At 34.8% G+C, this 13,813-nt stretch overlaps 2 protein-coding genes across 2 annotated transcripts; one reads left to right on the top strand and one right to left on the bottom strand.

Moving 5' to 3' along the window:
- Positions 1-532: 532 nt before the first annotated feature.
- On the top strand, positions 533-1,343 carry LOC147544844 (LOB domain-containing protein 24-like). The gene is made up of 2 exons (XM_086632524.1): positions 533-715; positions 1,039-1,343. The coding sequence occupies exons 1-2, from the start codon at positions 533-535 to the stop codon at positions 1,339-1,341; spliced, it is 486 nt and encodes a 161-aa protein (XP_086488650.1). The 3' UTR covers positions 1,342-1,343.
- Positions 1,344-1,700: 357 nt separating this feature from the next.
- LOC147544845 (protein NLP6-like) lies at positions 1,701-7,285 on the bottom strand. Its single transcript, XM_086632523.1, has 6 exons — positions 7,086-7,285; positions 6,366-6,988; positions 4,717-5,285; positions 4,521-4,568; positions 3,155-4,079; positions 1,701-3,036 (listed from the first exon to the last, which is right to left on the bottom strand). Exons 2-6 carry the CDS (start codon positions 6,778-6,780, stop codon positions 1,907-1,909), a joined length of 3,087 nt encoding a protein of 1,028 aa, XP_086488649.1. The 5' UTR covers positions 6,781-6,988; positions 7,086-7,285; the 3' UTR covers positions 1,701-1,906.
- Between the last annotated feature and the right edge of the window lie 6,528 nt (positions 7,286-13,813).

Below are 13,813 nucleotides of genomic sequence, written 5' to 3' on the forward strand. Positions count from 1 at the left end.
TCTTACCAAATTCGGATAGCAGGCACCTTTACGAAATAGGCGCATTTAGTACGAATTGGAGGGTGCCTTTTAGAATTTCCTTTGTTTTCTTTCTCATTGTCTAATTCTTAATCACATAACTGAAATGAAATTAAAATCAACCAAATCCGACATTCAGACGAGTGAGACATCACGAGCCAACCAAAATAAACATTTTCAAATTAAATTCGAGTCGATTCAAACTATTGAGTTAGATTTCAGATCTGGCATAAAGAAAAAAAATTTAGTGATTACCTCTACCTTTATTCCTATAGTCTAACTCATGCTCACCCTGGCTGCATCCCTGTCAAAGAGTCTGTACTGTCGGTGAAGGCCACTATCCATTTCAATAGTATGTTAATATTTTTCAACATCTCCTCACCTCAATTTTTGTCCTACAGTGACCACCTTCCCAACTTCCCTACACTTACCTTTGAAATTTTAAACATTCTACACTTACTTTCTTACCTTCTTACTTATATAAATCTATTTAGTGTTTGAAGCTCTAATAAACATGGATTTACAAATGAACTTATCACAAGTTAAGATCAATCAACCTTGTGCAGCATGTAAAATGCTTCGTCGTAAATGCGTAAACAATTGTTTATTCAAACCTTACTTTCCAATCGATCAAGTCGAGAATTTTGCAAGTGTTCATAAAGTTTTTGGAGCTAGCAATGTTATAAAAATGTTGCAGGTATGTAATAAGTTCTTCTGTTCTTCGAATTAGTTCTCTGCATTTGGCTTCTAATATCCTCATTAATTTCGACTCATCGTCATCTAGTATAGAGTCGACCGTATAAAGAACTAATATTGGTATCCCTAGTAGTTTACGAGTCGGGGTGGGTGGTAGCTCAAGTCAAGTTCTCCGAACTTGACGAGTTTAGCGAAGGGCCAAGATCTCCTAAGCCACTCAGCCAGTTTGTGGCCCAGGGCGCAAGGCCCGAGCCCAATTACTTGCTTAATACTTCTTCTAGGTTTCTAACAAACTAACTATTTATCTTATGTATGAGTGTCTAGATGGTGGAAGAAACTCATAGAGAAGATGCAGTGAAAAGTTTAGTTTATGAGGCCAAAGCAAGGCTTGTAAGCCCTGTATATGGAAGTGCAGGATCCATTTTTCACCTGCAAGAACTTCTTCAAGACCAAGCAATGCAGTTGGAACTGGTCAAAACTAGAGCCCATGAAGAGCAAGAACAAATAAATCAACTTCTTGAAATTCTAACAAGTGTTCAGAACCCCTATCCATTGCCGACACTTGACTACGCTAGCTTTGAGTATAACGAGTTTTTGCTTAACGATAACATGATATACTACTATTGATTTTTCGGCGTATTTTGGTTGCAATTTACTTGGTTAAGTATCAGGTTATAAGTGTGTCTTGGTTATGTCAGAAAATTTACCTGGTTGTATCATATAAACGTCCCATCAAATGATCATATAAGATCGACGATGTTAAATATATGTTAGAATATATTTTCTAATATAATATAATTCTTATAGTTGATTACTTCAATCCAAACTCAATGAACAACAAAAGGCAATAAACTAATTTAAGATCGAGTTGACCATAAGCCTCCAAAGAAATACTGTAAACAATTTTAAACTTGTATGAGTATTTCGGATATTAATCAAAAGAATATAAAATGTATAGTGACATGCATATGAGAGAAAACTAAACCAAATCAACAGATTTAATAAATAAGCAAGTTGAGCATATAGACAAATCCACAAATTCATCAAACCCAATTTGAATATTTTACCAACATGAAGCAGGTTCAGACAAAAAAAAATCTACAATTTGACCTGCCATAGCATCTATACTATCAAGAATAGTATTACAAAAACACTATAAAATATACCTGATTATTCGACAATCCGTTCTTCTTCACTCTCCAGAGCTTTCACAAGAGCTTCCCAAGTTTGTGACCATGTCATGAACTAGCAATCTGATCATATTCCTTCCTGATAATGTTGCGACTTCCATACAATCTTGTACGTCAGAATCGCAAGATAATACAACCCAGTCTTGATCTTCATCATAATATTTAATTACAAATGTGCCCACCTCCAATCTCAGTCTCTTTGCCACTTCTTCGTTCAATTCCATCAAACCCGAAGTTAATAAAAGGCGAAACCTTATAACGTTGTCTCTGTAAGTAGCTTTAATAGTCACATTTCTCACATCTTGCGTTGCTGTTATATGAGGCATTGTTCGATTAGGAATGTCTTGTTGATGATCAAGAACTTGAGGGTTTATCCAACTCGAGTTCAGAACCGCCTCATGTGAGTAGCCCTCTGGTGCAAAATTATGGAGGTTACTCAAATTTTTTGAGCTTCCTGCATCTTTTACTAACATTCTACCCAATGGTACTTCAAGTTGTTGTGTTGCTGTGATTAAAGGATCGGGAATCGAGTAGGCAGCACTTAGATGATTTAGTTGTCCATTACTCTGAAATTCCAAATCTAGCAGACTACTGAAATTTAATGACTGGTCGAGGATGGGAGGAATCAACGGATCATTTGATGGAGTCCTTTCATTGGTAGGGCTACTTTCACATGAACCATGAGAATTAGGATTTCCCGTGCTATCATCTCCTGAACAACTTCTTGTTTTGCACCCATTTGAGCCCTTGCAAAGGGACCCATTTTGTTCTTGAGAGATTTCTTGATGCGGTAACGATATGACGTCTTCATATATTTGGTTCACAGTCTTAATATGCCCATTTTGGAAAGATGATTCCAACTCCTTTTGGCCGTGAAACTCTAAATTAGAGGCTGGCAAGTGTTTCTCTTTGGTTTCTCCATTTAAGCTGACAGGCCAAGAAATTGAACCAACAGCGACAGACAGAGGACTTGATGTGAGTGAATTCAAATTGAATGCCCCTTCAGTACCTTCTACAGATTCCATCACACGCTTAAGCTTAGAAAGAGAACGGTTCACCTTGTTAATCTTTCGTGATGGCCATCGCGAAATACCGTGCTGCCGGCATATGCGCTTCATGGTGGTTGGACAAACTGCAAAACCATGGTTGATGTTTACATTGTATGATATAAGTATATAACTCAGAAAACCCTAATACAGAAAATATAACAACATTTACGCAAGAGGAGTACAATAAATTTACAAGCTTACCACCAAGGCTCTTAGCTGCATCCTTGAGACTCCCGGCAAAGTATTGCTGCAGAACATCTAAACTGATAGATTTCTCAGTTTTACCGCGCCTCTTTTCCGATGTTTTTTTCGTTCCTATGTTGTCAGGAAAAGAAACAGAAGCATGACTTCCCTCACCAACGACATTATTCTCCTCCTGTTTTAAAGCATCACACTCCACCTTGAACTTCTGCTTGTGTGAACCTAAAGGGATCACCTTGTCACCGTTCGGCAAGTCATCTGTCCCAGGAGGGGAAATTTTATCAGACTCTAATTTTGAGTCAGGTACCTTTTCCGTAGAAATCTCAACGATTTCAATAGATTTTTTCTTGTCTTCAGAATCTTGTTCAGAAGCAACCCTTAAACTCCGGAAATGCTGTTTCATAGTTACCATAAGGGAAGTCAATAATTCCTGTTGCTCATCATCGGTGAGACTGGGAGGGAGAAAGAACTCGAGAACATAATCATCACTACCCGTGTAACTACTTCGTAAACAAATAGCAAAAGAGCTCTTAAGGCCAAACATGAGCGCGTAATGAACCAAGGGGTATTCGGTCTTACAAAACTGGGTAATATCTTTCGAGAAACACGAACTATGAGATGAAAATGCTCTTCCAGCAACTCCTTGTCCTTTCTTTAAGTGATGCTCGGCACATGCATCACGAAAACCCCACATGTGAGCATCTACAACATAAACTGCTACATCAGTTGTGGACATGCAAACTTGCTCGACACAACTCCCGTCAAAGCTTGAACAACTCTTCTTCACACCACCACCATTGGCTAGAACACTTCGATATCTACAAGGAACCCATGTTTGCGCCATAGGTAGTTTATACATCTCACATACTATATTTAATATCTCCAAGATTTCAGCAAGTGCATGATGACGGCCTTCATTGCAAATCTGGTTACGACAGTGCCAGGATTGCATTTGTGAGAAGAGGAAAAAATAACATGCTTCATTCGAGTTTAAACTGCAATTCTAATTCTTTTTATAGGAGAAGAGAAAAATACAGAAAATTATGACGAACACCCAACTTTGTGGACTTGGTTAAAAGGACATATCAATATTCTTTTAGGCTTGGGCTCCTTATGCAAACCTACATACTAAATGCAAACTTCCACAAACCTTACTCTGTGCAAACCTCGCACAGGGAGCTGAAGTCGAACAAAAAAACAGATCCTTTTTTACGAAAGAAAATTTGGCGGGAGTTTTGACCATTTTTCCCAAAGGAAGACGAAGAGGAAGGATTTGCAAATGAGAAGATACAGCAGAGTTGGAGATGATATTAAAAAAATAAAAAGGAAATGTTAGAAGGCTAATTAAACATTATAAACAACTCACCTGCAAACTAGGATTATCCAATATTCCTGAACTTTTCAGATTAACTGCCTGCAAAAAGACTAAAATAATGTTAATGAAGGAGATCATGAAATCTGCAAAAATAAGAACTATCAAGAAAACGCCGTTTTTAGGAGTCTAATGCACCTGCAAAAAGAAATTTTAATACAATATCAAGGAATCTTAGGAAATAACCAACCTCAAGAGCTTTGCAGACTTTATCAACCTCAGGGGCATAATGAACCTTCTGAGATGTCATTATAAGCTCAATGACACCAATACAGGTCTGCCCAGAATGTTCAAAAACTGGCAAAGCCAAGGTTCCTTTTACATTGTAATGCAAAGCGTGATCAAGCCGTGGGTACTCTTTGCAGCTGTAATACTGTACGTTTGGAGTCCATTCCGGCAATTTTTGGCGGAAGACACGGCTAGGAAGACCTTGGTCGCGATCATTCTCGTCATCCACAGAAAACATATACATTAGAGATACGGTTCTGTAGTTAAGAAGTCCATTGCTATTTGGATTGAGAACAAAAGGTTGACCAGAAGTTGTGAGCACATAACGGTCTCCATTCTTGATGGGTGCCCAAACTTGAGCAAGAACAGTTTGTTCCATTGATTCTTTGAAGTACCTAAGTGCCTGTGTCATCTTCTCTTTGATCATACAAGACAAATCTGGATTCTCTATAGGCACCAAACCCATAGTCGGTGGAAGACGCCTACCTTTGTCTTCGTTACTGACACCGTTTTCAGCTATTGTTTCATCACCTAGATTATGAAAATTTTTAGGTCAGAGAATGCGAGATAAAGTTTAGTGAAAGTCCGAAAAGTAAATAGAATGGAAAACGAAATGAACCATTTACAGGATATAGAATGAAAAGTTAATAGAAATAACAGTCCAGTATACTGTACACATTGAAAAGGTCTGATATACGGTATCAACTACATAGTTATTAGCTACTCGTTTTTCCCTTTTCAAGATCAACAGACAAAACAGTGCTTTCTCAGAGCGACGCCCTCTTTTGTTTTGACTAAAACAACTTGACAATTTTGTTCACAAGAGACATCACAACGGTTGAGCAGTCACAGTGAAGAAGGCGTAAGGGGTCACTTTCATCCTGTCGTAAAGTTTACCAACTTTTCGTCATATTAGTAGGTCAACTAGATTCCGTAGAGAAATACATATTGGCTAAAGAAAAAATAAATTCATACCCAACTGTAAAAGATTCCCTCGAGGAGGAAGTGGTGTTTTCGTGTAGAAGATGAAACCCTTTTTAGGAAAAGAATATATCAAACTAGCCTAACTCCTAATGATTGAAGGGAAAGAGAAGCAAAAAGTGGCTGAAAAGGAAGTCCTAACTCCTAATGATTCATACTTTCAAGTTCATAAAATCAAGTCTTAGCACTCTTTAGCAAACTTGTTCCATTTTCACTATAATCTCTTTGTCCTCTATCATAGTGTAAAAAACCTAACAGATCAAATTAACTTTCCCAAAAAAGAATAGAAAGAACAAAATTGAGTTAGTTCTTCAATCATAATTTAGCAAATCCAAAGGACAACTATAGCAAATTCAACAACCAACCCACAAGTCAAACTTCAATTTTCTTCAAACTCTTAATACTGATCAAACTTCGTGTTCATAGCAAATCTCTCTGTACTTATAATTTTCTTCATAATTTAGCAAACCCTTAAAGAACTACTACCCTTATTTGCTTTCATCAAAGTAATAATCATTTAGAGGGTTTCTTTAATTTAGCTTCTGAAATCCTAAGAACTCTGACAAAAGAACCGACTTTATAGGAATATTTAAAAAAAAAAAAAAGTTAACTGATGAAAAATCTCCTTACTTGAGAGAAGAACTTTATTAGGGGAATCAGAGAAACGAAGTGTTCCAGCAGCAATTGAGGAGCTAATTTTCCCGCTTACTTTTTCATCATCATCATCGGAGACAACCCAAAGAGGTGGTGAAGAAGGTTGATCTGAAGAAGGGTTTTGATTTTGATTTTGATTTTGATTTTGATTTTGAGAAGGATGGGTAGGTGAAAAAGAAGAAGAAGAAGCATAAATAGAAAGAAGAAAAGGAGAATTGGGTAAAAATGAATTTTGATCAAAGGGCCATGATGGATCAAAATCAAAATCAAGATCCATAAAGGACTGAGGAGGGTCTAATGATGATGATGATTTTAATGACTTTTGTGGAAAAGTAGTGGTTGAAGTAGTAGTAGGATTTTCTTTTTCTCTTTCTTCTTCTGTTTCAGACATTTTTGTTGTTGTTGTTGTCGGATTACTTTTTCTTCTTCTGTTGTTGTTGCAGACTTGTTGTTAGAGAGAGAAAGTAATAAATGGAAGTCTGTCTGCGATTCCATTTCCATAGAATCTATATTATCTAATCTTTTTCCTGTCCCACCATGACGAATTAGAAAAAAAAAAAAAAATAGTATTAAATTTTAAGAAGAGAAAGAAAGATCAGCTATATTATTGATACACGGCATTTATACCACTAATCCAACCGTGTTGATGATTCTTAAGGAGAGGGGTATTGATCGTGGACATGGTAGGTTTAAGACATTTCAAATGTTTTCGTCTGTGTTATTCATTCCTAACATTGCAAATGTTCGTCCACCCTTTTTTGGTGTAACGGTTGGACACCTCTCTTAAGTCCATGAAATCGTGAAATTGAGTTTCGGTGGAATCGAGTCTCGGTGGTAGCAGTTTGTCATCAAAATTTATCCCATGTAATTTAGAAAATATATATAGTAAATATTGTAATAAATTTTCGGGTTTTATGCCTCTTTTATTATGGTTTAAATTAGGTGGTTATCGTGCTAATCACATCTTCATGATGTATCAATGTCTTGTAACGACTAAGGTAGATCGTAGTCGATTTCTCAAAAAAAAAAAAAACATTGCAAATGTTGAGATTTCAAATGTCCTTCAAAGTCGTTGACGTTCAAAGTCTTTGGCATTTGTTGAGACATGAAATAAAGACATTTCTAAACATTTTGATTTCATGGACATTTGTAAATTTAGAGGATTTTTCGAGAGAAAGAATCTTTGAAAATATGGAAAACACTTGTGCGTTGTGACCAATAATAATTATAATTATATTATTATCATTACAATTAGATTAATAATATGTATAATAATATTATAATAAATATATAATAATGTAATAATATTACAATTTAAAATTATATTATTTTAATGTAATATTATTATTAATATTATAATATTACATATATTTTTGAAAATGTAATTCTTCATTGATAAGCTAAAAGGCAGTTTGGAATACATCTAGAATAAAAATACAAAGTCCATGTATATAACAGAGTAGGGATGGGAATCGGTCCAGACGGGCAGTCTCCAGACGACTAGCCATCTTGTCTGGGCGGAACGAACACAACTCAAACTTATCTTTTCGAACAACCGGACAAAACGGACAAACATTTGGGGTTTTCTCTAAAAAAATGTCTACCCGTGACAGTTTTTCTAGCCGGACATACTAGACATCGGTCGGGCGGGCATCATCGGGGCAGCTAAGAAGTTATAGGACTTAAAGTCGAATGTGCTCGTTGGTGTGCGCTGACGTTGGCTTCGCGGGGCAATATTGGTATTTCACGTCTGAGTGGAGGTCTCCCAGAGCCATAGCTTCTGGAAGCAAGGCTCCAACTCGCTAAGGGTAGCAATCTGGACAGTTGGCTCAGGGTCGTGTGGTGGGGGGTGCGGGCCGTGAGCCCGCACAGGGCCCCCCACCGCAAGGGGCCCACTTTTCTATTAGTTCCTGTTTCGTTCTCGGATTATTTTATAACCCCTAGATATATTATCAACAAGTGTGGATAGCTTAGTGGGTAAGTTGGCAAATTTTACTCATAAGGTCATGTGTTCGAGCTCCTTAGAGAGCAACTTTTTTTTTTCCCTAATAAAGGCCAACTTTTTTTTTTCCCTAATAAAGGCCAACTAGTTCAACAAAAAAAAAAGGCCAACTCTCCATACCACCATGAAATATTTTAAATGTCCATTCCACTTAATGTTATTGGTTTAATTCAAATATAATTTTAATATTCAAATAATTTCTTGTACTATTTGCGTAATATAAAATACACTCAGGTCTCTCTCCAAATCTCATATCTTTCACACAAATCTCTATCTTGCAATCTTGTTTATTTTTATTTTTATTTTCTCTCTAACTCAATTTACAATCTCTCTCATTTGTCTCTCTCTCTCTTGTGGTTCCTAATTTCGAATAAAAACCTGTACTAATCCAGGACAACTTTATTAGCAAAAATGTTAGACTAATCATATAAAGTTGTTATTCATTGATTTTAGATTCATCATTGTTTTACTAAAACAATTTACAGGTGAAATTTGTGTTATCACTTTGCGTGTAAATTTTGTTTACCTCACATCTATACAAAGGGTCCCGATTAAGTTTCGCACCGGGCCCCTAAATTGTCAGGCACGGCCTTGAGTTGGCTAATGCATCAACGACTATCTTGTAGTCACCTCGTATTATAAATGATCCTTGCCCTAGCTGAGTCACCATTTCCACCGCCGCTAGGAGTGCTCTGCATCCACTCTCTAAGGTTGAGCATGCTTCAACCCCCATTATAGTATCCCCAAATGATTCCTTGATATTCCTGCTATGGATAGGGTACCAAATGCTCCATCGAGGTTAACTTTTATGGTTCCTTATTTGTGGGTAACCAATCTCGATTGGTGGTGATACGATCTGATTCGCACGGTAAGCTTGCCATGGCTTTTTTTCTTGTAGTTTATGATCTCGTGGGGTCGAAGTTTGGTACTTTTGAAGCACATGGAATTCTCGTTCTTTCATTGCCACCAAAAAAGTTAACAGTAGAACACTTTTTCTTTTCGTCAGTTTACTTTTGTAGTAGTCTTCTGATTTTTTGTGTTGGTTCCGTGTATGAGATTATATTTTTATTTTTTGTTAGTTAAACAAGAATTTCATTCATACAAATGAATTAAATACATTACATGATTTTGAGACTTTTGACTCCTTTGAGTACAACATGAGATTTACGAAAGTAAATTACAACATGAGACTTACAAAAATAAAGTACAACATGAAGCTAAAGAAGTACAACATTACAATAACAAAATGAAAAGGTACCTATAAGATCACAAATAAGAAATCTTAAAGGTCTTAAACTTATTATACTTAAATATATGTAAGAACGATGAACCAAATACAGGTTGTTGATTGAATAAGTTGTCCTCTTGATTTAATAAATGTTGTCGAATCTTGTTTTTGGTGTTCTTTCTTTTTTCTTCATCATTGTTCTAGTCAAATCTGACTTGGAAGCTGTAGATGAAGCAACAAAGACCAACATAATTAAATAATTGGCGATAGATGTAGATAGAAGGAATGTTGAACTCCATTTCACCATCATAAAAAAGAAAACGCTAAATTAAATTGTTTGATTGACAAACTTTTCGAAGTCTTCAAATAAAATACTTGAAGAAAACCACCAAATCAAAAAATAACTTTAACTAATTAAAGCGACTAGATCTTATGATGGCTTATTAAGAATTGAAGGATGGTCTTCTTCCCATACCCGAACTTTTTCCCATTTCTTTTATCTACTCCAAAAGATGAAAATTAGATGGGCAAACTAAGTAAAAATGTAAATCGACAACTTCCACTTTGAATGTGAGAGGGATCCGGGAAGGGAATACCCTTCGTCGGAAAAAAAAAAAAAAACTTGATCACAAAATCGTTGTTGTGAGAAGATACGATTTCAAACTCAATTGAGGGAGAGAAGGAGATGAGTTTAATAATATTATTATGTTATGTCATTAATATTATTAAAATAATAATTGTCCATCAATGTCCACGAAGATCTTCAAAAGTCTAAAACATATTTTTGAAATATCAATAAAAAAAAAAGTTATTTCATATGACAAGATAATAATATTATTAAAATAATAATTGTCCACTAAGTCCATCGATGTCCACAAAAGTCTAAATGTTTTATGATTTATCGGTAAAAATGTTTTATATGATAAGATAATAATCTACCAATGTCTATTTTGATCGGGATATAGAACAATAATATTATATATAATAATAATAATAATAATAATAATAATAATAATAATAATAATAATAATAATAATAAAATATTCATTATACATTTTGTCTTCAGACTCAATATCTTGATCACTAGATATTTCTCTCCAATATATTTTCTATACAGACCAAATGTCTTGAAATATCTACAAGATATTTTGACTAAAAATTCGTTGTCTTAAATGTCTACAAAGACATTCCTTTTATGGACTAAGTATCTCGAAATATCTTGAAAGATCTACAAGACATTCTCTCCGTGAGTGTGGGCTAATGTCTCTACCAATCCCATGTCTTTATTCACAACCCTTCCTAAATGGCTAAATCTCGAGGAAGAAAATATTGTACGGACGAGGCGATGAGGACCTTTGATTGTGTTGTTGTGCTACTATTATGTCAAAGTTGTTTGTATTAGCAGAATTTATGATGACGGTTGCAAATTGGTGACTTGTTGATTGGTTGAAATAGATTTGAGTAGGTATCATTTGAAAACAATGTTTTTTAATGTTACCAAATTGTTGTTTTGTTGTAATTAAAAGTTTTTGAAGTTAAAGAAATCCGAGAGTGATGTGGGTGCAACAACAATTACTTTCTAAACCCACTTCAAATATGGTAGTGGAGCTTGATGGAGCTTTTAATTATAATAGAAAAAGATGTATCCCAAAAAAAATCATAACAGTTTTTAATCAAACTACAATATAATGTAAAAAACGATTACGAAATAAATAATTAACGATAATATTACTAATTTATTGATCTTGCAACTTGAGAGGTTGCCCTAAATTTGCTAGATATCTTTTACTTGAATCTTCTTATCAAAAAAGTGTGATGTTTCTATTCTTTTGGACTTACATAAATTACCCATCTCTAATTCATCAATATTGTCAATATTGGATTGATTGGTCCGAGGTTATCGGCAAACAAGATTCGTCTAAGTATTTCATTTCCACTCCTGTATAGATGTGAATTGATTCGATGTATGACGAGAATTTCATATTTGAGTTTAATGGGTGTTGATACATGTACTCGATCTGCTTCTGGGTTTCAAAGTAAGACACCAAAAACTTCTTAATTAATGAGCGAACTTAGAATCCTCGTACTCTGATGATGAATTGATGTACTTATTGTTTTGTTATATGAAATCTAGTTTCATCTTACAAAACAAAAAAGAATAAACGTGAATTGTCAAACAATAGAGAATACTAGATAAACTAGCTACTGCATGTCATATTGCCCAACTTGCTCATGGATTAATTAAAGGAACTAAATTTTAATATGTCACATCACATTTGATTAACTTTAGGGTAAAACAAATATCTCCAGTATATATATAATAAAGTAAGAGATGATGACGTATTCAAGTGGAGTAAACTATTTCAAGAGGAAAGAGATTATTTTATTAGGATTCATATAAGTTAAGGGTTATTTCCCTAATAGCCCCTAGGTTTGTGACCAGCTTTCTGCCTAGCTCCTAACTTTATCAAAAATTCTCAGATGGTCTTTTTTTTCAGTTACCGTTAGAATGCCGTTAACCAGTCATCAACTCTCTCTCCTACATCTCTTCTTCTCTCTCTGCCACCTCATCGTCTCTTTCTCTCTAGCACTCCGGCGAAGAGAAACATAAATAGTAATATAGTATTGAAAACATGGTGGTGGTTTCGGTAGTTGCGATGTGATTGTGGCGGTGGTTGAGGTGTGACAATATGGTGGTGATCGTGAGGTGAAGAGATTGAATTACGATGGTGGACTGGTGGTTGAGTTAAAATATGGTGGTAGAAACATGGTGGTGGTGTTTGTGGGGAAGTAAGGGGGTGGTGTTTGTGGTAGAAGTTTTGATGCGGCGGTACGAAAAAAAAAGATCAAAAAGCAAAAAATATAAACTTCAAATAAACTTTAAATTTTAACTTAATTGAAGTAAGAGGTTTTCACATTACCAAACTGAATTATTTACTATTTTTACTTCAATAAATAAAATAAAAAGTTGCTTATTATTATTTTGTCAAACCACCTCTAAATAGACTGCTATAACTTTGCTAAACAATCTACCTTGATTCATCTGGCTCCAAGTAGGGGTTAAATCAAGTTGGGCAACTATCTACCCAGGTTCTTCCTATTCCAAGTAGGGGTGAAATCGAGCTGTGCAACTTGACCCATAGCCTAGTATATTTTTCTTTTTAGTTTAACATGTTGCAAGTCCCATATTAACATGATTGAGCATTATATATAATAGATAGATAGATATGGTGGGTGGAACATAAAGCAAAGAGTAATCAATTAATTTTGGTTCTTTTTGTCATTTTTGTAGTTTTTCTCTTCTTTATTTACAATCAAAGCTCTTTAATGATATAAGTATCATCATGTTATTATATTAATTTGTTTTTTACTCCCATGAAAGGAACATTCAATATCCTCTTTTTTAATGGGTCGGCATATTTTTTTATTATATAGGCATTGGGGTGTTTGTGTTATAACCTTATATAGAAACAGATAAGTCAGTTATTTTAGAGAAGTCTGTTCGTGCATTTTTTCTGAGAATTTTACAGAGATCACATCTGACGGATGATCTAAAATTCTGTTTACAAAAATAGACTAGAAAAAAAAAAAAAGTATTAGTGTCAAAATTGTTAGGGTCCCTCCTTATAATAAAATGACTCCTAGTTGGAATAGGATTTCCTTGATTCCTTGTTTGGGGGAAAAAATAGAAACTTCTATTTTTTCAAGCCTAAAAAGGAATTCCTATTTCTATTGGTAAACCTCCTTATTTATCATTATAAAAGGGAATGAAAGGGAAGAGATTATACATAACAACTTCCGGAACAAAGAGAAGTCAGAGAAAGAGAGATATCTAAAGTAGTTCTTTCAAGAGAGATTGAAAGAGAAGAATATTGGTTTGAAAAAAAGAAGATTATTAATCTTGTGAAGCAATTTAGTTTGTGGTTATCTTCTTCAACCTTTAGTAATCTAGGATTTATTCAAATCCTAAGGAGTAAGAGATTTCTATTTCTTTGTTTCTTTGTTCAGTTTATCCACCATAGTTTTGGTGAAGAGTTGTTATTCAAGAGTGTTTCTACACATCTTGAAGAGTTGGTTAATCCTCTATTTGTTTAGGGAAGAATTGTTATTCAAGAGTGTTTCTACACATCTTGAACAATTGGTTTATCCACCATAGGTTTGGTGAAGAATTGTGTAACCCATTATTTTATAGTG

The sequence above is a fragment of the Eschscholzia californica genome, unplaced genomic scaffold (genome assembly GCF_041429995.1).
Source record: "Eschscholzia californica isolate CP2 unplaced genomic scaffold, dmEscCali1.0.p SCAF_4, whole genome shotgun sequence".
In the NCBI taxonomy this organism is placed as follows: Eukaryota; Viridiplantae; Streptophyta; class Magnoliopsida; order Ranunculales; family Papaveraceae; genus Eschscholzia; species Eschscholzia californica.